We start from the raw sequence: 25,077 nt of genomic DNA on the forward strand, positions 1-25,077 counted from the left end.
GTCAAATGTAGCCAATGGTAACCAAGATAGTTTCTGCTTCCCTACTTCTTTGCCTAAGACAAGTTTATTAAGGCTATGATTTCCCTTTCAATTGCTGAGAAGAGAGTTTGTTCAAGTGTTTTATCCTCCCATAGCATGCATTAGTCTTCTTTATCCAATGATAGTAATTTTATTACCACCTACTACCAGGCTTCAATGACAATGCCACATATTTTAGAGACATTTTACCGGGGAACTCCACTTTTGAGTACCAATTCATGTGTTTAATGAAATGGAAAGAACCCTAAAACATCTAAGAAATCCAATACAACTATTCTGCTACTCCACACTGCTTTCACTATGATACCCAAAGTGACAGGTGAACGTCTACTTAAAACATTGCTTATCCTCCATCAGAGAAGAGGATCTGACACTCAGTTCTGAAGGTTTCTGCCCATAAGTGACATGTTTCAAATTACAATGTCATGTCTAATGTTCATTGGATGAGGCAGTATACATTCCCACAGCAAGGGACAGCCAATTATTGTTAATAATAATATAATGTTACTGCAATAGTTATTTTTTTTTTCTGTTTTCTATTAGCTAAGACAATTGTTTCTTTCTACTTGCATTGACAAGATACACACAGAAAAAAGTATGACCAAGCTCATGATTTTTTGTTTATGCAATAAGAGTTTCATTAGTTTTTTATGGAAAAAATATTTAATTTAGATTAATAATAATAATTTAACAGATGCGTTTGCATTTTTAGGTGCTCAAGGTGCTCCGTTTGCCTGTTACAAAGAAATTAATTCTCTGCGTGATAAATTTGGAAACTGTGGTTTTAAAAATTCACAACCATTGCCCTGTGAACAGAGGTATGTATACAGAAAATAATTGTTTTATTAAGTCATAAGAATTATATATTGCCTGTTAAGAGACGTTAAAGACTAATGGTCAGTAAATTGTGTATCAGGAGAATATTTTAAAGTAACATTGCACATATTGTTCTTTTATGTAATTCAGTTTTCTTTTTGCCTGTTTTTTTCTCTAATATGTTCTAATGATGAAACTAGACAAAAAAGGCTGATGCTTATTACCAGAGGTAAGAAGTGGGCACAAACCACCAAAAATCAGAAACTTGTGCACTAAACTGAGAATTAAAACTGAGGTTTTTTTATTAAGTTGCTATATGATAATGATCCTAAAGCAAGTGCTTTGATTTTTGAGACATGAGATTATTGAAAGGAATAAAGTTTTTGTTGTTGTTGTTGTTATTTGTTTCCAAAATACTGATATGTAACACATAGCAGTACTTATCAATAACTAAACTGGAAGTACTGGAATATTTTTAAGGGATTTATGAAATCCAATAAGGGAGAGCTTAATCCATTACAAATACTTCCTGAATTTCATGGGACTATTGAAAACCAAGGAATAAAAAAATAATAGATAAGAGGTTGACCAAGATGGTAACATAGAAGGCTTTGGAATTTTACTCCTACCATATACACACTGAATCTTCATGTACACATGAAGCAATTACTTCTAAAAGAAGTCCAAAAAACACCAGAAGGACTCCTACACATTGAGCAACTGAGAAAATACTCACATTGAAACAGGTAGATACACACGCTCACCATAAAACACGTAACTGGCACAGAACCACGCAACTGGAAAGGAAATCCCGACTACCAGTTTCCTCCTGAGGAACAAAGGATTTCGACCCCACATTTAGTGTCCCAACATTTTAAGACACTTCTCTGAAGGACAGGATCACAAAACATGTAGTTCTGAAAGCCAACAAACCTTGTGTCCACAGACCCACAAGACTGTGACAAACAAAGGAATGATTGTTAACAGGAATTTAAGCACATATCACACATATCCTCCAAGGCTCATGAGAAAGGAAGCAGGCAAAACTTCCCTATCCCAGCCCTTTCCCTGAAAGGGATCTGGCTGCATATTTAGAGAGCTGTCACCTAAGGCTTAGGCTTCTAAGGAGACAGCTGTGATCCTTCCCAGAGACTGAGGAAAGTGATGGATACCTCCTTTGCCAATTCCTTGTAGCCCACTCTAAGTCACTAATATCTCCCTGCAAGGAATGTGTACATAAGTCTGTTCCCCAACTTTTGCACTGCTGCCCAAGGGACAAGTCCCCAGATCATCCCCAAGAAGTCCAGTCCCAAGTCCCCAGAAGCCAAAGGAGCTTCTATTCACAAGTCCCAGAAGACTGTTGCAAACAAAGAAGGAGTTCTCAGGAGGCTATACCACAGGGCTCAGCGCAGAGGGAGCAGACAAAATTGCCTGTCTCAAAGTCTTTACCTGAAATGAATCCATTTGCATAATGTAAAAGATCTTGACTGAGGACCAAGTTTCTGTGAAGGGACTGGCTTTGATCCTGCTCAGGGATCAGAGAACCTGGCAGCTTCCTCTCCCAGTATCTCTTCCTAGCCAGCTCCAAGTCTCTAGTATCTCTGGAAGGAGCTTATAAAGGATGTCTTGCACAGATTTTGACTCTTTGCCCAAAGAACAGGTCCCCAAACTACCTAGTTCTGATAGCCAATAGGACTTCTGTTCATAAGTCTCACAGGACTGTACAAAGAAATAGTTCCTAACAGACACAGGAATATCCTCCCCTACCCAACCCTGCAGCTATAAAGCCAGGCCTAGCACAGAGGAAGGAGGCAAAAATGTCCATCTCCTGTTTTTCCCCAGAGGGTCTTAACTACCTACTTTTCCAGTTTCTGTCTTAAGATGCTGTTTTCCAGTCTAGGAGCCCCTAGATGTATGCAATCCTCACCTTTATGATACTGATGGGTCTTAGCACATCTTAACTACTGGGAGCCACTAAGAAAAATAAGGTGTTTCTGGGAATCAAAAAAGATTGAAAGGCAAACTGGAACTAAGGCCAGGCTAAGCTAATTGATGATGTTTATCTCCTAAATGAGACCATTCTGTTAAGATGGAGAGGGGTGACTATTTTATCTAATGCATAGAAACGAACACAGAATTCAAGAAAACATAAACATATGAGTATTTTCTCAGAACAAAATAAAAATCTCCAGAAACTGATCTTGATGAAATGGAGATAACTGATTCACTTGATAGATAAAAATAACAGTCATAAAGATGTGCACTGTGGTTGGAAGAGCGATGCATGAACAAAGTGAGAGGCTTAACCAAGAGATGGAAATTATAAGAAAGTACCAAAGAAATCACAAAACTGAAGAATACAATGACTGAATTGAAAAAGAGAAAGAGAAAGAAAATAAGAGAAATGAAAAAAAGTCAAGATTATTTAAGGAACTTATGGGGCACTATTAAAAAGAGCATTATACACTTTATAGGAGTATCAGAATGAGAAAAGAGTGAGAAAAGGGCAGAAAGCTTATTGAAAATAATAATGACTGAAAATTTCCCTAACCTGGGGAAAACAAATATTCAGATACAGGAAGCCCAGGGAGAAGCTAAAAGATGAACCTAAAATCCCCACAGCAAAATTACATTTTTGTATTAATATATTTAAATGTGTTAAAATTTATAAAATGTATTGAAAAATACATTAAAATTTAAATTGTCAAAGATTAAAAACAAGGCGAAAATCCTAAAAGCAGAAAGAGAAAAGTAACTTGATATGTACAAGAGAACACCATAAAACTATATGTAGATTTTTGAGCAGAAATCTGCAGGCCAGAAGAGAGTGAGATAATAGAGAGTTTTCCAGACAAGTAAAAACTGAAGTTCATCACAAGACCAGCCTTACAAGAAATACGAAAGGTGGTTTTTTAAGCCAAAATTAAAGGACACTAATTAGAAAAAGAAAAACATATGAAAGAATAAAATCTATAGGAAATAGCAAATAAATAGTTAAATTCAGAGCACTCTAATGTGGTGATCATAGTGGGTAAATCACTCATAACTCTAGTATAAAGATTAAAGACAAAGGGTTGAAATGACTATAACTACCATAATTTGTTAATTTATAAACAATGTAAAAATTTGCACACTATAACATCAAAAATATGTGCAGGAGGGGTGTAAAAATGTAGAGCTTTTGTATGTGTTCAGAGTTTTCACTAGCTTAAAATTGTTACAAATATAAGCTGTTTATGTAAACCTGATGGTAAACACAAAGCAAAAACTTAAAGTCAATGTACAAAAGACAAAAAGAATATTCTTTTTATTTCATACATGAAGAGACTCTTCTCCATAGAAGACATACACATGATTAAAAGACAGAAGAAAAAATACTCAACATTATTCATCATCAGAAAAATACTCATCAAAACGATAATGAGATACTACCTCACACCCATCAGAATGGCTAAAATTAACAACTCGGGAAACAACAGAAGTTGGCAAGGATGTGGAGAAAGGGAAACTTTCTTACACTGTTGGTGGGAATGCAAACTGGTGCAGCCATGCTGGAAAACAGTGTGGAGGTTCCTCAGAAAATTAAAGATAGAACTATCCTATGACCCAGAAATTGTACTACTGGGTATTCATCCAAAGGATACAAAAAAATTGATTCAAAGGGGTACATGCACCTCAATGTTTGTAGCGCCACTATCAACAACAGCCTATCTCAAGAAACAAGAAAGGTCCCAAATACACAACCTACTCTTACACCTAAAGGGGCACTACATGGAAGGTGCAGAGCTGGTCGACTAGGCCTTGGATGTTGTGAGGAAGGAGACTGAGAGCTATGACTGCCTGCAGGGCTTTCAGCTGACCCACTCCCTGGGTGGGGGGACCCGGTCTGGGATGGGTACCCTCCTCATCAGCAAGATCTGGGAGGAGTACCCGTACACAATCATGAACACATTCAGTGTGGTGCCCTCGCCCAAGGTGTCAGACACGGTGGTGGAGCCTTATAACACCACCCTCTTGGTCCACCAGCTCGTAGAAAACACAGACAAAACCTATTGCATTGATAATGAGGCCCTCTATGACATCTGCTTCAGAGCCCTAAAACTGACTACACCTACTTATGGGGACCTCAACCACCTGGTGTCAGCCACCATGAGTGGAGTCACCACCTACCTGCGCTTTCCTGGCCAGCTTAAAGCTGACCTGCGTGAGCTGGCTGTCAACATGGTCCCCTTCCTCCGCCTGCATTTCTTCATGCCCAGCTTCACCCCACTGACCAGCAGAGGCAGCCAACAGTACCAGTCCTGACAGTGCCCGAGCTCACCCAGCAAATGTTTGATGCTAAGAACATGATGGCTGCCTGTGACCCCAGCCACGGCTGCTACCTGACCTTGGCCACAGTGTTTAGGGGCCGCTTGTCCATGAAAGAGGTGGATGAGCAGATGCTGAATGTCCAAAACAAGAACAGCAGCTACTTCGTCGAGTGGATCCCCAACAACGTGAAGACTGCCGTCTGTGACATCCCACCCCGGGAGCTAAAAATGTCAGCCACCTTCATTGGCAATAGCATGGCCATCCAGGAGCTGTTTAAGTGCATCTCAGAGCAGCTCACAGCCATGTTCAGGCCTAAGGCCTTCCTGCACTGGTACACAGGCAAGGGCATGGACGAGATGGAGTTCACTGAGGCCAAGAGCAACATGAATGACCTGGTGTCCAAATACCAGCAGTACCAGGACCCGACGGCCAAGGAGAAAGGCGAGTTTGAGGAGGAGGAAGAGGAAGAGGTAGTCTAGAGCTGATACCCAGTAAAGCACGTGGAAGCTGTGTGAACTCTTTATTCGCTCACAATCTGTTCTCTGATAGCCATGTCTCTGTGTGCACTTGCTCTTTTTCTTGTCTTGACATCACATGCTGTACAAACGCCACTATTAAGGCATTTTCATAGTGAAAAAGAAAAAGAAAAAAAAAAGAAAAGGAATGGCAAGTAAGGCCTAAAGCCAGCAGAAGAAAGGAAAAAATAAAGATTAGAGCAGAAATAAATGATACAGAAACAAACAAACAAAAACAACAGAACAGATCAATGAAACTAAGAGCTGGTTCTTTGAAAGAATTTACAAAATTGATAACCCCCTAGCCAGACTTATAAAAGAGTAAAGAGAAAAGACCCAAATAGATAAAATCACAAATGAAAGAGGAAAGATCAAAACCAACATCACAGAAATACAAGTAATTATAAGAGAATATGATGAAAAATTATACGCCAACAAACTGGGCAATCTAGAAGAAATGAGCAAATTCCTAGAAACTGACAACCTACAAAAACTGAAACAGGAAGAGATAGAAAATTTGAAGAGACCCATAACCAGCAAAGAAATGTAATCAGTAATCAAGAATCTCCCAGCAAACAAGAGTCCTGGGCCAGTTGGCTTCCCAGGGAAATTCTACCACACATTAAAAGAAGAGTTAATACTTATTCTCTTCCAGCTGTTCCAAAATTAGAAAGAAATCTTCCAAACTCATTCTATTAAGCCAACATTACCTTGATTCCAAAACCAAAGACCCCACTAAAAAGAAGAACTACAAACCAATATCCCTGATGAACATGGATGCAAAAATTTTCAACAAGATATTAGCAAATCGACTTCAAAAGTACATTAAAAAAACTATTCACCATGACCAAGCAGGATTTATTCCTGGGCTGTAGGGCTGGTTTAATAATTGCAAATCAATCAACATGATATACCACACTGATAAAAGAAAGGATAAGAACCATATGATCTCAATAGATGCAGAAAAAGCATTTGACAAAATACACCATCCATTCACTATAAAAACACTCAAGAAACAGGGATAGAAGGAACATACCTCAACATTATAAAGGGCACATATGATAGACCCACAGCTAATATCATCTTCAATGGGGAAAAACTGAAAACCTTTACCCTACAGTCAGGAACAAGACAAGGATATCCACTTTTACTGTTATTATTTAACATGGTACTAGAAGTCTTAACCTCAGCAATCAGACAACAACAAAAATAGAAGGCATCCAAATCAACAAGAAAGAAGTAAAACTTTCACTATTTGTAGATGACATAATACTCTATGTAGAAAACCTGAAAAACTCCACCCAAAAATTGCTAGAACTAATACAGGGAAGTCACAGTTCATAAAATCAACATACAGAATTCGGTTGCATTTCTATACACTAATAATGAAGCAGCAGAAAAAGAAGTCACAGAATCAATTCCATGTGCAACTGCACCAAAAACAATAGGATACCTAGAAATAAACCTAACTAAAAGGTACAAGAAGTATACTCTGAAAACTATAGAGCACATATAAAATAGATTGAAGAGGACCAAAGAAATGGAAAGGCATTCCATACTCACAGATATGAAGAACAAACATTGTTAAAATGTCTATACTACTCAAAGCAATCTACACATTTAAAGAAATCCCTATCAAAACACCACCAGCATTTTTCATGGAGCTAGAACAGACAATTCTAAACTTTGTGTGGAACCACAAAAGACACCGAATATCCAACCCAATTCTGAAAAAAAACAAAACTGGACACATCGCAATTCCGGATTTCAAGCTATACTGCAAAACTGTAGTTTTAACGACAGTATGGTACTGACACAAAACATACACATAGATCAATGGAACAGAATGCAAACCCAAAAAATTGACCCAAAACTATACTGTCAATGAATCTTTGACAAAGCAGGAGAGAATGTCCAGTGGAAGACAGTCTTTTCAAATGGTGTTAAGAAAACTTGACAGCAACATGCAGAAGAATGAAACTGGACCACTTTCTTACACCATACACAAAAATAAATTCAAAATGGATGAATCACCTAATGTGAGAATGGTAACCATCAAAATCCTAGGCACAGGAAGCAACACCTTTGACCTCAGCTATGGCAACTTTTTACTAGACACATCACTGAAAGCAAGGGAAACAAAAGCAAACACGAACTATTGGGACTTCCTCAAGATAAATAGCTGTGTACAGTGAAGAAAAAAATCAACAAAACTAAAAGGCATCCTCAGAATGGGAGAATATATTTTGGAATGGCCTATCTGATAAAGGGTTAGTATCCAAAATCTATGAAAAACTTATCAAATTCAACACCCAAAAAACAAATAACCCAGTTAAGAAATGGGCAGAAGACATGAATAGACACTTTTCCAAAGAAGACATCCAAATGGCTAGAAGCCACATGAAAAGATGCTCAACAACACTCATCATCAGGGAAATACAAATCAAAATCATGATGATATGCTATCTCAGTGCTGTCAGAATGGCTAAAATTAACAACACAAGAAAGCACATATATTTGCAAGGATGCAGAGAAAGGGGAATCCTCTTGCACCATTGATGGGAATGCAAACTGGTGCAGCCACTCTGGAGAACAGTATGAAAGTTCCTCAAGAGCTAAAAATAGAACTAGTCTAAGATCCAGCAATTACACTACTGATTCAAAGAGGTACATGCACCTCAATATTTATAGCATCAGTTCAACAATAGCCAAACTATGGAGAGAACCCAAATGTCCCTCAATGGATAAATGGGTAAAGAAGATGTGATATATATATATATATATATATATATATATATATATATATATATGTGTGTGTGTGTGTGTGTGTGTATATATATATATAATGGGATTATATATATATATATATATATAATGGGATTATATATATATATATATTATATATATATATATATATATAATACTCAGCCTTCAAAAAGAATGAAATCTTGCCATTTGCAATGACATGGATGGAGCATAATGTATTATGCTAAGTGAAATAAGTCAACCAGAGAAAGAGGAATGCCATATGATTTAATTCATATGTGGAATTTAAGAAACAAAACAGATGAACATATGGGTATTGGGGTGAAGAGAATAGAAGGAAACAAACAACAAGAAACTCTAAATGATAGTGAACAAACTATGGATTGACAGAGGGAGGTGGAAGGGAAATGGGCTAGATGGGTAATGGGTACTAAGGAGTACACTTGTCATGATGAGCGCTGGATGTTGTATGTAAGTGATGAATCACTGAATTCTACTCCTGATACCAATATTGCACTGTATGTTAACTAACTAAAATTTAATTTTAAAAAGTTAAAAAGAAAAGAACAAGAACTGCCATATGACTATAGTTAATAAGTCATATTGCATATTTGAAAGTTGCTAATAGACTAAATCTTAAAAGTCCTCATGACAAGGGAAAAAATTGTAACTGGGTATGGTGACAGATGTTATTATGGTGATCATTTGGCAGTGCATACAAATATCTAATCATTAAGTTGTACACCTGAATCTAACGTTATATGTCAATTATTCCTCAATAAAGACAGAACAAAAACAAACAAAAACTACATTGATCAAGAGTTGGCATAAAATATTGTCATAAAAACAAGCAAATATTAATGGAACAGAATATACAGTCTAAAAATAAGCACATGCAGACACAATCAATTAATTTTTGACAAAAAGACCAAGATTATACAATGGCAAATGATAGCTCTTCAATAAATCATGTTTGAAATATGAGATTGCTACAGGGAAAGAAATAAAACTGACATCTATCTCACACCATAAACCAAAGTCAACTAAAGTACACTTGAATGTAACATCTCAAACTGTAAAATTCCTAGAGGAAAATGGACACAATAATTTCCTTGACAGTGGGCTTGGTAATGATTTTTTACTGTCACTGAAAGCAAAGGCAGCAAAGGAAAAATTATACAAGTAGAAGTACAACAAAACTAAAAGGCCTCAAGTTAGCAAATGAAACCATCCACAAAATGAACATACAAACTATGGAATGGGACACCATTCCAAGCCAAATATCAATAAGTGGTATTATCTAAAATACACAAGAAATCTTACAACTCAATAGCAAGAAAATATTTTTTTAGTGGACTTGAACAGACATTTTTCCAAGGGTCATATACACATGGCCAACAGGTACATGAGAAGGTGCTCAGCATCACGAATCATCAAGGAAATGCATATCAAAACCATAAGATACCAAATCATATCTGTTAGGATGGCTATTATAAAAAGATAATAGATAACAAATGCTGGCAAAGATGTGGAGAAAAGGCAGCCCTCATATAGTGTTTATGGCAATGTAAACTGGTACAGCCAGTATGAAAAATAGTTTGGAGTTTCCTCAGGAAATTAAAAATAGGACCATCACATGTTCTAGCAATCTCACATATAGCTGAATAGCCAAAAGAAATTAGATCAGTATCTTGAGGATATTTAATTATAGCACTATTCACAACAAGCAAGATATGAAAACAATCTACATGTCCAGCAATAGATAAATGGATTCAAAAAAGTGCTATGTATCCAATGGAATATTGTTAAGCTTTAAAAAAGAAAAAAGTCCTGTCATTTGTGGCAACTTGGATGCACCTGACCAGCTCTATGCTGCGTGACATGAGCCAGACAAAGAAAGACACATACTAAACCGTATCACTTCTTTGTGGAATAAGAAAAAAGTTAAACTCATAAAAACAGAGAGTATAAAAATAGTTGCGAGTGACAAATACAGAAATGTTAGTAAAAGGGTACCAAGTTTTCAGTTTTAAGATGAATAAAGGTCCAAGTATCTAATGTAATATGGTGACCACAGTTAATAACATTGTATTGTATAATTGAAATTTGCTAAGAGAGTAGAACTTAAATGTTCTCAGATACATACAAAAAGGATAAACATATGAAATGATGAATGAGCTAATTAAGTCAATGGGGAGAATTCTTTCACAATATGTACACATATCAATTCACCACTTTGCACACTTTAACTGTCTTACAATTTTATTAGTCAATTATACCCCCAATAAAACTGAAAAAGTATAGTAACATAAATAAGTCTGGAGACATACTACACAACATAGCTACTATAACTAAAAATATGGTATTGTATACTTAAAATTTGCTAAGTGGTAGTACATATAATAAGCATTCTTACCACAAAATATTTTTTTTTCAACGTTTATTTATTTTTGGGACAGAGAGAGACAGAGCATGAATGGGGGAGGGGCAGTGAGAGAGGGAGACACAGAATCGGAAACAGGCTCCAGGCTCCGAGCCATCAGCCCAGAGCCCGACACGGGGCTCGAACTCACGGACCGCGAGATCGTGACCTGGCTGAAGTCGGACGCTTAACCGACTGCGCCACCCAGGCGCCCCTCCACAAAATATTTTAAAATAATATAATAAATTATTTATATTATTATTAATATTATTATTATATACATAGGCAGGAGGAGACTTTAGGAAGTGGTGGATATGTTTATGTCCTTGATGGTGCTGATGGACTCATTGAGTATGTGCTTATCCCCAAATTCATCACGTTGGGTACATTAAATATGTATAGCTTGGTATGTGTTAATTATAACTTAAAGTGGCTTAAAAATATTTACAGATCCAAATTCAAGGACTAATATGAAAAGAGAAAATATAAAAAACATTAAGATAGGGTCATGTGATCCAAGGAGAAGCAGGATTTTCCTTAACCTCCAAAGACGCAGTTAGAAAAAAATGTGAAATCCTTTGGTAAGCATCACACTCAGCATACTTATAAAAAGACTTGGTTCCATTATGAAGATTATAAGTATCTGAAGAAAGTGTCTAGTTGGGTGGGACTAGGATAGTATCCACCACTTTGCATCCACATGAGTTTACTATACAATAAGTATTGTTGGAGAACAAGAAGCCGGAGGCACCGTAAGAATGTTCGGAAGGAAAGGGACGGAGCAGCAAGGAAGTGAGAGCAGTTCCATTCCCAGGTGGAAAGCCACTGGGACTGCATGTTCTCTCCAGAAGGACATAAAACGGGCACCAGGCCAGGGATAAGAATGTTTTATCTGGTGCCAGATGTACTCATGACCCAGTATGGAATACACTGCAGGTGCACGACCTGTCAAGATGCCAAATACTATCTTGTATGTGCTTGCTGTTTTCAGACAAATTGCAAAAATAAAAGAGGCTTGAGCCAGGAGACCAGTGATTCGCCTCCTGGAGAGTCTTAGCCCCCTGCTTTGTAAGTCTCTCGACCACGCACCTTTAGGCCCTGTCTCTCTTCAAAGTATGACATGTAGAAGATGCAGAATTAAAAGACTATGTCTGGAATCACAAAGTGAATACTGATGAGGGGAGATCTCAGAAGGAGACCCTGTATAATCTCTAAAAGACAAGATATTATGAGTCACACCATGTTAAATACCATTACAGAGCAGCAATGATCAGGCTGAGTTACACCACAGTGGATGCCAACAAAAATAGGAGGTGGTGGTAAACAGACATGCTTAAATCTCTTTCCCTGTTGACAAGAAGGCATGTTGGCTGCACTTCATCTAAGTAAGATTATTTGTGAAAATATGAACAAAAAAGATGGAAGAAACTGTGAAACTCTAGCAAGCATGACTTATCCATATTTCATCTGAAATTATAATACATATATTTTCCTGAAATAAAATCACTAGATGAGACTGGAATTCATTAGCACAATTCATCTGTGCTAAGACAACTGTGATTCCTTTCCAGAAAAGAAGAGACTGTTAGTCCCAAGAATTCAGCCATAAATGCAAATTTTGAGAGAATAGATTGTGGAGGAAGTGTATGTACTCAATGGCCAAACTAGAAACAGACCTACTATGTGCAAAGCTGGTTTAAGATATATTCCATGGAAAGAGAGTGGAACCACAACCAAAAGAAGTATCTACATCTAAGATAGACACATTAGGCTGGAAAGGAGAAAAGCTTGAAAAGAGATTTAGATTTTGGCTCTCAACTTCACTTGAATCTTCACCTCGTACCATGAAACTAATCCCTGTTATATTAAAGAACCCAAAATGGTCTTTCAGGAAAAATGAATAAAATTTTCTAAGGGAACACTTTTGAAGAAGTAATAATGGCATGCTTGGCAAGATTATATCAAAGTTAAGAATAGTTGTTTCCAATGAAAATGAGAAATGATAGATTTGAGTGATTCCAAGAGCAAGAAGTGACATAGATTACTTTTTAGGGCATAGTCTAGGGATATTGTAAGTCTTAGAGAAGCCAGTATTCTACTCAGGGATAGGTTACTCTCCAGGAGGCAAAGCACTGGTCTCCTGGCTCAAGCCTCTTTTATTTTTGCAATTTGTCTGATAACAGCAAGCACATACAACGTAGTATTTGGCATCTTGACAGGTCGTGCACCTGCAGTGTATTCCATACTGGGTCATGAGTACATCTGGCTACATAAACTGTTCATGGGATAATGTTTGGAATGCTTGTGGCACAAAGGGATCTCAAAGTTCCTTAATTCTCAAGAGAGAAGTCCAGAACTACTGGAAGAATTAGCATGAAGAGTCTGTATACTATAGAGATGTATTGACTAAGGTTCATACCAGGGATGATGGAAATAAACAGAAGGGGTTCAAAAGGTACATACATAGAGTTAATAAATGCAATCAGCTGCTTTCAGGAAATGTTGGGTAACCAATGACCAGACTGGCTAAGCTATATCAAAGTGGAGGCAGGTGATGAATTTTCCTAATGAATATGGTAAAATATGATAAGTGCTCTAGGTCAACTGGAGGCTAGACAAAAAGTTGAGTTCTGAAATAGGAAATGAAGTCATGACTGCAAATTTGTGTTCAGCATACAGTATTCAATTCGGCTCCAGTGCTAATCAATAAGATTGCATTCAGTTGGTGGTCACCAAAGGATAATGTTATCTTGTCATTTTTTTCTGGCAAATTTTTATACCATCAATTAAATAATATTTATGTTGTCAATCATGTAATACAATATTTATTTGGAACATGGTATCATTAAAAGACAAAATGATAAGGAATTTTCTGCTTTTCATTTCAGGGATGTTCTCTGTGGAAAATTAGCTTGTGTTTGGCCACATAAGAATACTTATAAAAATGATGTTCAACCTGCAGTTTATTCATACATTCAAGGGCATGTATGCATATCTATAGCCACTGGGTCATCAGTGAAATCAGATGAAAGAGATTATTCCTATGTTGCTGATGGCACTGTTTGTGGGGCACAAATGGTAACAAAATATGTTCATTTCTATTTAGCTGTGTTAAATTACATAATTATCAAATACTATATTCCATGATTACTATCACAGTATATTGAATGGATTTGAACCTGGTGCTGCAACTTACTTCCCATACAATATTGAAAAGATAATTAAACTAGGCCTTGGTTATCCAATAACTTTGCTTTTTGGAAGTTACAACTTGTTATTGATCCTTATATGAAAAAATATATATGTAAGCACACATTCCACTAAACTGACAGGTGATTTTTTTTTACTATATCTCTGAATTCTAACAACTTTTAGTCATAAAATTCTGAGTTTTCAATGTTTCCTGCTAAACCATTTTTTTACATGTATGGTCAAAGTATAAGTATGAGAAGTTTGAAAGAACCAAATTAAGTCTATACCAGGGAAGCATAGTTATAGTGGTGTACAAGTTTATGTCCATACGCACATATACATACATATGAGCATTTGTACTCATATAGTCATAAAATAAAGGGAGAACAAAAATGGCTCAGAGGCTATTACTCAATTTGGAAATACAAGTGCACACATTCCAGAAAATATAAGGCAACTAAGATTTAAAGCAGCAATTATGCATCAGTGTGCTACATGTAAATAACAAACTTACGTGCTTAATGAAAAATAAAATGAAACCTTGTAAAGGTGAATCAATTAGCCAATTTTTTTTATGCTTTATGTTCATTTATTTTTATTGAGGTATATTTGACATAAATTCTTTATTAGTTTCCGGTATACAACATAATAATTAGACATTGTACACATTGTGAAATAATCACCACAATAAGTCTAGTTATCATCTGTCACCTACAGTGTTAATACATTTTTTACTATATTCCTCATGCTGTGTATTATATCCCTAAGACTTATTTCATACCTCTATGCTTGTACTTTTTAATCTCCTTCATCTCTTTTGCTCTACTCAATCCCTTCTCCTCTGACAATGACCAATCTGTTCTGTGCCTGTAAGTCTGAGTTTTATTTTGATTGTTTCGGGTTTTTTGTTTTGTTTTGTTTTGTTTTTAGCTGTTGTTGTTGTTGTTGTTGTTGTTGTTTTTAGATTCCATATACAGATGAAATCATATGGTATTTGTCTTTCTATCTCTGAATTATTTCACTTGCATGATACCCTTAACTTTCATCCATGTTATCACAAATATCAATATTTCCTTCTTTTTTTGTGGTTAACTAGTATTTCATTGTGTGTGTATATATATATATATATATATATATATATATATATATACCACATCTTCTTTATCCACTCATTTATGGAAGGACATTTGGGTTGCTTCCATATCTTGGGTATTGTTAATAATGCTGCAGTGAATAGAGGCTGCACATATCTTTTTGAATTAAAGTTTTTTATTTTCTTCAGATAGATATCCAGTAGTGGAATTGATGGATCATATGGTTGTTCTATTTTTTAATATTTTGAGGAAACTCCATACTATTTTTCATAAGGGATACACCAATTTATATTCCCAACAGTGCACAAGATATCCCTTTTCCCCACAGCTTCACCAGCACTCGTTATTTCTTGTCTTTTTGATTCTAGCCATTCTGACAATTGTAAGATGATGCCTCGTTGTAGTCTTGATTTGTATTTCTCTGATGAGTAGTGATGTTGAGCCTCTTTTCATGTCCCCTTTGGCTATTTGTATATCTTTTTTGGAAAAATGTCTTCAATCGTTTGTTCATTCTTTAATTGGATTGTTTTTCTGTTATTGAGTTGCATGAATTCTTTATATATTTTGGGTATGAGCCCTTTATTGTATATATGATTTGAAAATATGTTTTTACAATAGGTTGCATTTTTGTTTTCACTGTGCAAAACCTTTTTAGTTTTATGTAGTCCCATGTTCATTTTTACTTTTCTTTCTCTTTCCTTTGATGTCAGATTCCAAATAAAATCTTTAAGACTGTGTCAAGGAGCTTACCACCTATGTTTCCTTCTAGAAATTTTATGGTTTCAAATATTACATTCAAGTCTTTAATATATTTTGATTTAATCCTTATGCATGTTAAGATGGCAGTCCAGTTTTATTCTTTTTCATGTAGCTGTCCAGTTTTCCCAATATCTTCTTGAAGACACTGTACTTTCCTATTTTATATTTTTGTCTCCTTTGTAAATTAATTGACAACATATACCCGGTTGTATTTCTGAGCTCCCTATGCTGTTCCATTGGTTTATATGCCTATTTTGATTCCAGTACCACACTGTTTTAGTTGTGGTAGCTCTTTAGTCTAGTTTGAAAATAGAAAACGTGGTATCTCCAGCCTTGTCCTTCTTTTTTAGAATTGCTTTGTCTGTTCAGTGTCATTGTGGTTCCATACAAATTTAGAGTTGTTTTTGTTTCCATTTTGGTGATGAATGCCTTTGGAGTTTTGATAGGGATTGAATTTAATCTACAGATTGCTTTGGGCAGTATTGATATTTTAACAATATTAATTATTCTACTGCATGAGCCCTGAATATCTTTCCATTTATTTGTGTCTTCAATTTCATTTATCAACGAAACTGTAGTTTTTAATGTATATGACTTTCACCTCCTTGATTAAATTTATCCCTAGGTATTTTATTCTTTCTGATGCAATTGTCAATGGGATTTTTAAATTTCTCTTTCCGATAGTTGCATGTAGAAATGCAACAGGTTTTTTATGTTGGTTTTTTATCTAGTAACCTTACTGAATTCCTTTATTAGTTCTAACAGTTTTGTAGTGAAGTCTTTAGGATTTTCTATATATAATATCATGTCATCTACAAATAGTTTTACTTCTTCCTTTCCACTTTGAATGTCTTTTGTTTTTTGTTATCTAATTGCCGTGGCTAGGACTTCCAAAACTGTGTTGACTGAAAGTGGGGAGAGTGTGCATTCTTGTCTTGTTCTTGATCTTAGAGGTAAAACTTTCAGCTTTTCATCATTGAGTGTATTAGCTGTAGGTTTGTAATATATGAAATTTATTAAGTTGAAGTATGTACCGTCTATAGATACTCTGTTGGGAGTTTTATTTATCATAAATGAATGATGAATTTTATCAAATTCTTTTTCTGCATCTATTAAGATGATTATATTATTTTTCTTTTGTTAATTTGGTATATCATGCTAACTGATTTGTAGATGGTGAACCATCCCTACATCACTGGAATAAATCCCACTTTGATCATGTTATATAATCCTTTTAATGTTTTGTTGAATTCAGTTTGCCAACATTTTATTGAGGATTTTTGCACCTATGTTCATCAGGGCTATTGGCCCACAAATTTCTTTTCTTGTGTTTTTGTCGAGTTTTAGGATCAGGATAATTTTGGCCTTATAAACTGAATTTGGAAGTGTTTCCTATACAATTTTGGAAGAGTTTGAAAAGGATAGGTATTAAATCTTCTTTGAATGTTTGATAGAATTTACCAGTGAAGACGTTTGGTCCTGAACTTCTATTTGCTGATGGTATTTTTTTTTAACTGAACAAATTTCTTACTTGTAACTGATACTCAGATTTTCTATTTATTTATGATTCACTGTTGACAGATTATAAGTTTCTAAGAATTTATACATTTTCTCTAGGCTGTCCAATATATTGGTGTAAAATTGGTCCTAGTAGTCTTTTATGATCCTTTGTATTTCTGTGATAGGAATTGTAACTTCTCTTTCATATCTGATTTCATCTACACAAGAACGCTCTTTTTTTCTTGGTGAGTCTAACTAAATATTAGCCAATTTTGTTTATCTTTCCAGAGAACTAGCTCTTAGTTTGATTCATATTTTCTATTGTCATTTTAGTCTCTAGCTCATTTATTTTAGCTCTGATCTCTATTATTTCCTTCCTTCTACTAACTTCAGCCTTCATTTGTTCTTCTTTTTCTAGTTCCTTTATGTGTAAAGCTAAATTGTTTGAGATTTCTCTTGTTTCTTATGGTAGCCTGTATTGCTGTAAACTTCCCTCTTATAACTGTTTTTGCACCATCCCATACATTTTGGTAAGCAGTATTTCTGTAATTATTTGTTTATTGGGATTTTTAAAATTTTAAAGTATCATGTTGTTTAATCTCCATGTATTTGTGTTTTTTTCCAGTTTTCTTCTTGTGATTGATTTCTGGTTTCATACCATTATGGCCAGAACAGATGCTTAATATGATTTCAATCTTCTTGACTTTATTGAGTCTTATTTCATGGCATAACATGTGATCTATCCTAAAGAATATTGCATATGCACTTGAGAAAAATGTTTATTCTCCTTTTGGATGGAATATTCTCTATGTATCTATTAAGTCCATCTGGTCTATATAATGTTTAATGCTAAAGTTTCCTTTTTTATTCTTTGTCTTGATCTATTCATTGATTTTAGTGGGATGTTAAAGTGTCATACTCTTATTGTATTTCTGTCAATTTCTCCTTTTAGTTCTATTAACACTTGCTTCATGTTTTTTTGGTGCATATTGGGTGCATATATGTTTATATGTCTTCTTGCTTGATTGACACTTTTGTCATTATATAGTGTCTCTTTTTGTCTTTTATTAGTAGTCTTTGTTTAAAAGTCTATTTGTCTTATACTTATCTTGATGAGCACTGAGTAATATATGGTACTGTTGAATCACTATGTTGTACAAATGAAACTAATATAACACTGTATGTTAACAACACTGGAATTAAAATTAAAAAATAACAAAAGTCTATTTGTCTGATATGAATGTAGCTATACCAACTTTCTTCTTGTTTCCATTTGCATGAGCTGTCTTTTTCTATTCCTTCATTTTCAGTATGCATGTGTCCTTGCTTCTAAAGTAAGTGCCACATAGGCAATATATAGATGTGTTTTGTTATTTTATCCATTCAGCCACTCTCTGTTTTGATTAAATATTTAGTCCATTTACAAATAAAGTAAATATTGATGCATATGTGCTTATTTCCATTTTGTTCATTGTTTTCTGGCTGTTATTGTAGCTTGTGTCTTTTCTTCCTCTTTTCTTGCCTCTGTGTTTTGATGAATTTCTTAAGTGTTATGTTTACATTTCTTTCTCATTTTCTTTGTGTATTTACTATAAATTTTTGTCTTGTGATAACCATGAGTTTTACATCTATCCTCCTATGTATAGCAGCTTAAATCTGAATACATTCCAAAACTAAATTTTGCTCCCCATATTTTATGTTTTTTTCTTTCAAATTTTTAATTAAATTCTAGTGAGTTGACATACAGTGAGTGCAATAATGGTTTCGGGAGTAGAATTCAGTGATTTATCAATTACATACAACACTCAGTGTTCATCATAACAAGTGCCCTCCTTAATACCCATTACCCATCCAGCCCATCCCCGACCCACCTCCCTCCCTCAACCCTCAGTTTATTCTATAACTTTAAGAGTCTCTCATAGTTTGTTTCCCTCTTTCTACCCCCCCATGTTCATATGTTTTGTTACTTTATTTCCACATATGAGTGAAATTATTGGTATTTGTCTTTCTCTGACTTATTTCATTTAGCATAATATACTCTAGCTCCATCCATGTCATTACAAATGGCAAGATTTCATTCTTTTTGATGGCTGGGTAATATTCCATTATATATATACCACTTCTTTATCCATTCATCAGTTGATGGACATTTGGGCTGTCTCCATAGCTTGGCTATTTTTGATAATGGTGCTATATGCGTTGAGGTGAATGTACTCTTTTCAATCTGTAATTTTTACCTTTTGGGCAAATACCTACAGTGCAATTGCTGGATGGTAGGATAGTTCTATTTTTAACTTTTTGAGGAATCCCCATGCTGTTCTTCAGGATGACTACACCAGGTTGCATTCCCAAGAGTACAAGAGGGTTCCCCTTTTTATGTATCCTCACCAACACCTGTGGTTTCTTGTGTTGCCAATTTTAGCCATTCTGACAGGTGTGAGGTGATATCTCGTTGTGGTTTTCATTACTATTTCCCTAATGATGTGTGATGTTGAGCATCTTTTCTTGTGTCTGTTAGCCATTTGGATATCTTCTTTGGAGAAGTGTCTACTCATATCTTCATTTCTTAACTGGGGTTATTTGTTTTTTGGGTGTTGAGTTTGATAAGTTCTTTATAGGTTTTGGATACTAACCTTTGATCAGACATGTTCTTTGAAAATATCTTCTCCCTTCTGTAAGCTGCATTTTAGCTTCGTTGATTGTTTCCTTTGCTATGGAGAAGCTTTTTATCTTGATGAAGTCAGTAGTTCACTTTCGCTTTCATTTCCCTTGCCTCCTATGGTGTGTCTAGGAAGAAATTGCTCTGGCTGAGGTCAAAGAGGTTGCTACCTGTGTTCTCTAAGGTTTTGATGGTTTCTTGTCTCACATTTAGGTCTTTTATCCATTTTGAATTTATTTTTGTGTATGTTGTAAGAAAATGGTCCAGTTTCATTCTTCTGCATGTTACCATCCAGTTTTCCCAACACCATTTGTTGAAGAGACTTTTTTTCCATTGGATATTATTTCCTGCTTTGTCAAATATCAGTTGACTGTATAGCTGTGGGTCAATTTATGGGTTTTCTATGCCATTACATTGATCTATATGTCTGCTTTTGTGCCAGTATAATACTGTCTTGATGACTACAGCTTTGTAATATAGGTTGAAATCTGGAATTGTGATGCCTCCAGTTTTGTTTTTCTTTGGCTACTCAGAGTCTTTTGTGGTTCCATACAAATTTTAGAATTGTTTCTTCTAGTTATGCAAAAATGCTGGTGATATTTTGATAGGGATTGCATTAAATGTGTAGATTGCTTTGAGTAGAAGAAACGTTTAACAATGTTTCTTCTTCCAGTCCATGGGCATGGAATGCTTTTCCATTTCTTTGTATTCTCCTCAATTTATTTTATAAGTGTTCTATAGTTTTTAGAGTACAAACCTTTCACCTCTTTGGTTACATTTTTTTCCCTAGGTATCAAATTGTTTTGGTGTAATTGTAAGTGTGATCAATTCCTTGATTTCTTTTTCTGCTGCTTCATTATTGGTGTATAGAAAAGCAATCAAATTCTGTACATTCATTTTATATCCTGGAATTCATATATTAGTTTAAGCAATTTTTTTTTGGGGGGGGGTTCTACATAGGGTGTTATATCATCTGTGAATACTGAAATTTTGACTTCTTCCTTGATAATTTGGATGCCTTTTATTTCTTTATTTCTTCTTATTGTCTGATTGCTGAGGCTAAGACTTCAGGTACTATTTCATTTATTTTTTTTATGAAACTTATTGACAAATTGGTTTCCATACAACACCCAGTGCTCATCCCAAAAGGTGCCCTCCTCAATACCCATCACCCACCCTCCCCTCTCTCCCACCCCCCATCAACCCTCAGTTTGTTCTCAGTTTTTAACAGTCTCTTATGCTTTGGCTCTCTCCCATTCTAACCTCTTTTTTTTTTCTTTTTCCTTCCCCTCCCCCATGGGTTCCTGTTAAGTTTCTCAGGATCCACATAAGAGTGAAACCATATGGTATCTGTCTTTCTCTGTATGGCTTATTTCACTTAGCATCACACTCTCCAGTTCCATACACGTTGCTACAAAAGGCCATATTTCATTTTTTCTCATTGCCACGTAATATTCCATTGTGTATAAAAACCACAATTTCTTTATCCATTCATCAGTTGATGGACATTTAGGCTCTTTCCATAATTTGGCTATTGTTGAGAGTGCTGCTATGAACATTGGGGTACAAGTGGCACTATGCATCAGTGCTCCTGTATCCCTTGGATAAATTCCTAGCAGTGCTATTGCTGGGTCATAGGGTAGGTCTATTTTTAATTTTCTGAGGAATCTCCACACTGCTTTCCAGAGCAGCTGCACCAATTTGCATTCCCACCAACAGTGCAAGAGGGTTCCCGTTTCTCCACATCATCGCCAGCATCTATAGTCTCCTGATTTGTTCATTTTGGCCACTCTGACTGGCGTGAGGTGATACCTGAGTGTGGTTTTGATTTGTATTTCCCTGATAAGGAGCGATGCTGAACATCTTTTCATGTGCCTGTTGGCCATCCGGATGTCTTCTTTAGAGAAGTGTCTATTCATGTTTTCTGCCCATTTCTTCACTGGGTTATTTGTTTTTCGGGTGTGGAGTTTGGTGAGCTCTTTATAGATTTTGGATACTAGCCCTTTGTCTGATATGTCATTTGCGAATATCTTTTCCCATTCCGTTGGTTGCCTTTTAGTTTTGTTGGTTGTTTCCTTTGCTGTGCAGAAGCTTTTGATCTTCATAAGGTCCCAGTAATTCACTTTTGCTTTTAATTCCCTTGCCTTTGGGGATGTGTCGAGTAAGAGATTGCTACGGCTGAGGTCAGAGAGGTCTTTTCCTGCTTTCTCCTCTAAGGTTTTGATGGTTTCCTGTCTCACATTTAGGTCCTTTATCCATTTTGAGTTTATTTTTGTGAATGGTGTGAGAAAGTGGTCTAGTTTCAACCTTCTGCATGTTGCTGTCCAGTTCTCCCAGCACCATTTGTTAAAGAGGCTGTCTTTTTTCCATTGGATGTTCTTTCCTGCTTTGTCAAAGATGAGTTGGCCATACGTTTGTGGGTCTAGTTCTGGGGTTTCTATTCTATTCCGTTGGTCTATGTGTCTGTTTTGGTGCCAATACCATGCTGTCTTGATGATGACAGCTTTGTAGTAGAGGCTAAAGTCTGGGATTGTGATGCCTCCTGCTTTGGTCTTCTTCTTCAAAATTCCTTTGGCTATTCGGGGCCTTTTGTGGTTCCATATGAATTTTAGGATTGCTTGTTCTAGTTTCGAGAAGAATGCTGGTGCAATTTTGATTGGGATTGCATTGAATGTGTAGATAGCTTTGGGTAGTATTGACATTTTGACAATATTTATTTTTCCAATCCATGAGCAGGGAATGTCTTTCCATTTCTTTAAATCTTCTTCAATTTCCTTCATAAGCTTTCTATAGTTTTCAGCATACAGATCCTTTACATCTTTGGTTAGATTTATTCCTAGGTATTTTATGCTTCTTGGTGCAATTGTGAATGGGATCAGTTTCTTTATTTGTCTTTCTGTTGCTTCATTGTTAGTGTATAAGAATGCAACTGATTTCTGTACATTGATTTTGTATCCTGCAACTTTGCTGAATTCATGTATCAGTTCTAGCAGATTTTTGGTGGAGTCTGTCGGATTTTCCATGTATAATATCATGTCATCTGCAAAATGCGAAAGCTTGACTTCATCTTTGCCAATTTTGATGCCTTTGATTTCCTTTTGTTCTCTGATTGCTGATGCTAGAACTTCCAGCACTATGTTAAACAGCAGCGGTGAGAGTGGGCATCCTTGTCGTGTTCCTGATCTCAGGGAAAAAGCTCTCAGTTTTTCCCCATTGAGGATGATGTTAGCTGTGGGCTTTTCATAAATGGCTTTTATGATCTTTAAGTATGTTCCTTCTATCCCGACTTTCTCAAGGGTTTTTATTAAGAAAGGGTGCTGGATTTTGTCGAAGGCCTTTTCTGCATCGATTGACAGGATCATATGGTTCTTCTCTTTTTTTTTGTTAATGTGATGTATCACGTTGATTGATTTGCGAATGTTGAACCAGCCCTGCATCCCAGGAATGAATCCCACTTGATCATGGTGAATAATTCTTCTTATATGCCATTGAATTCGATTTGCTAGTATCTTATTGAGAATTTTTGCATCCATATTCATCAGGGATATTGGCCTGTAGTTCTCTTTTTTTACTGGGTCTCTGTCTGGTTTAGGAATCAAAGTAATACTGGCTTCATAGAATGAGTCTGGAAGTTTTCCTTCCCTTTCTATTTCTTGGAATAGCTTGAGAAGGATAGGTATTATCTCTGCTTTAAACGTCTGGTAGAACTCCCCTGGGAAGCCATCTGGTCCTGGACTCTTCTTTGTTGGGAGATTTTTGATAACCGATTCAATTTCTTCGCTGGTTATGGGTGTGTTCAAGCTTTCTATTTCCTCCTGATTGAGTTTTGGAAGAGTGTGGGTGTTCAGGAATTTGTCCATTTCTTCCAGGTTGTCCAATTTGTTGGCATATAATTTTTCATAGTATTCCCTGATAATTGTTTGTATCTCTGCGGGATTGGTTGTAATAATTCCATTTTCATTCATGATTTTATCTATTTGGGTCATCTCCCTTTTCTTTTTGAGAAGCCTGGCTAGAGGTTTGTCAATTTTGTTTATTTTTTCAAAAAACCAACTCTTGGTTTCATTGATCTGCTCTACAGTTTTTTTAGATTCTATATTGTTTATTTCTGCTCTGGTCTTTATTATTTCTCTTCTTCTGCTGGGTTTAGGCTGCCTTTGCTGTTCTGCTTCTAGTTCCTTTAGGTGTGCTGTTAGATTTTGTATTTGGGATTTTTCTTGTTTCTTCAGATAGGCCTGGATTGCAATGTATTTTCCTCTCAGGACTGCCTTTGCTGCGTCCCAAAGTGTTTGGATTGTTGTATTTTCATTTTCGTTTGTTTCCATATATTTTTTAATTTCTTCTCTAATTGCCTGGTTGACCCACTCATTCGTTAGGAGGGTGTTCTTTAACCTCCATGCTTTTGGAGGTTTTCCAGACTTTTTTCTGTGGTTGATTTCAAGCTTCATAGCATTGTGGTCTGAAAGTAAGCATGGTATAATTTCAATTCTTGTAAACTGATGAAGGGCTGTTTTGTGACCCAGTATATGATCTATCTTGGAGAATGTTCCATGTGCACTCGAGAAGAAAGTATATTCTGTTGCTTTGGGATGCAGAGTTCTAAATATATCTGTCAAGTCCATCTCATCCAATGTCTCATTCAGGGCCCTTGTTTCTTTATTGACCGTGTGCCTAGATGATCTATCCATTTCTGTAAGTGGGGTGTTAAAGTCCCCTGCAATGACCACATTCTTATCAATAAGGTTGCTTATGTTTATGAGTAATTGTTTTATATATTTGGGGGCTCCGGTATTCGGCGCATAGACATTTATAATTGTTAGCTCTTCCTGATGGATAGACCCTGTAACTATTATATAATGTCCTTCTTCATCTCTTGTTACAGCCTTTAATTTAAAGTCTAGTTTGTCTGATATAGGTATGGCTACTCCAGCTTTCTTTTGGCTTCCAGTCGCATGATAAATAGTTCTCCATCCCCTCACTCTCAATCTAAAGGTGTCCTCCGGT

At 35.9% G+C, this 25,077-nt stretch overlaps 1 protein-coding gene and 1 pseudogene across 1 annotated transcript in view; both read left to right on the top strand.

Moving 5' to 3' along the window:
* Positions 1 to 25,077, top strand: part of ADAM18 (ADAM metallopeptidase domain 18) — a 164,963-nt gene that overhangs the window by 88,267 nt on the left and 51,619 nt on the right. The window contains exons 15-16 of the mRNA XM_043563577.1: positions 752 to 857; positions 13,758 to 13,947. Coding sequence (XP_043419512.1) covers positions 752 to 857; positions 13,758 to 13,947 — 296 coding nt within the window. The remainder of the gene's footprint in view (positions 1 to 751; positions 858 to 13,757; positions 13,948 to 25,077) is intronic.
* LOC122473263 lies at positions 4,624 to 5,804 on the top strand (annotated as a pseudogene).

The sequence above is a fragment of the Prionailurus bengalensis genome, chromosome B1, assembly GCF_016509475.1.
Source record: "Prionailurus bengalensis isolate Pbe53 chromosome B1, Fcat_Pben_1.1_paternal_pri, whole genome shotgun sequence".
Classification (NCBI taxonomy): domain Eukaryota; kingdom Metazoa; phylum Chordata; class Mammalia; order Carnivora; family Felidae; genus Prionailurus; species Prionailurus bengalensis.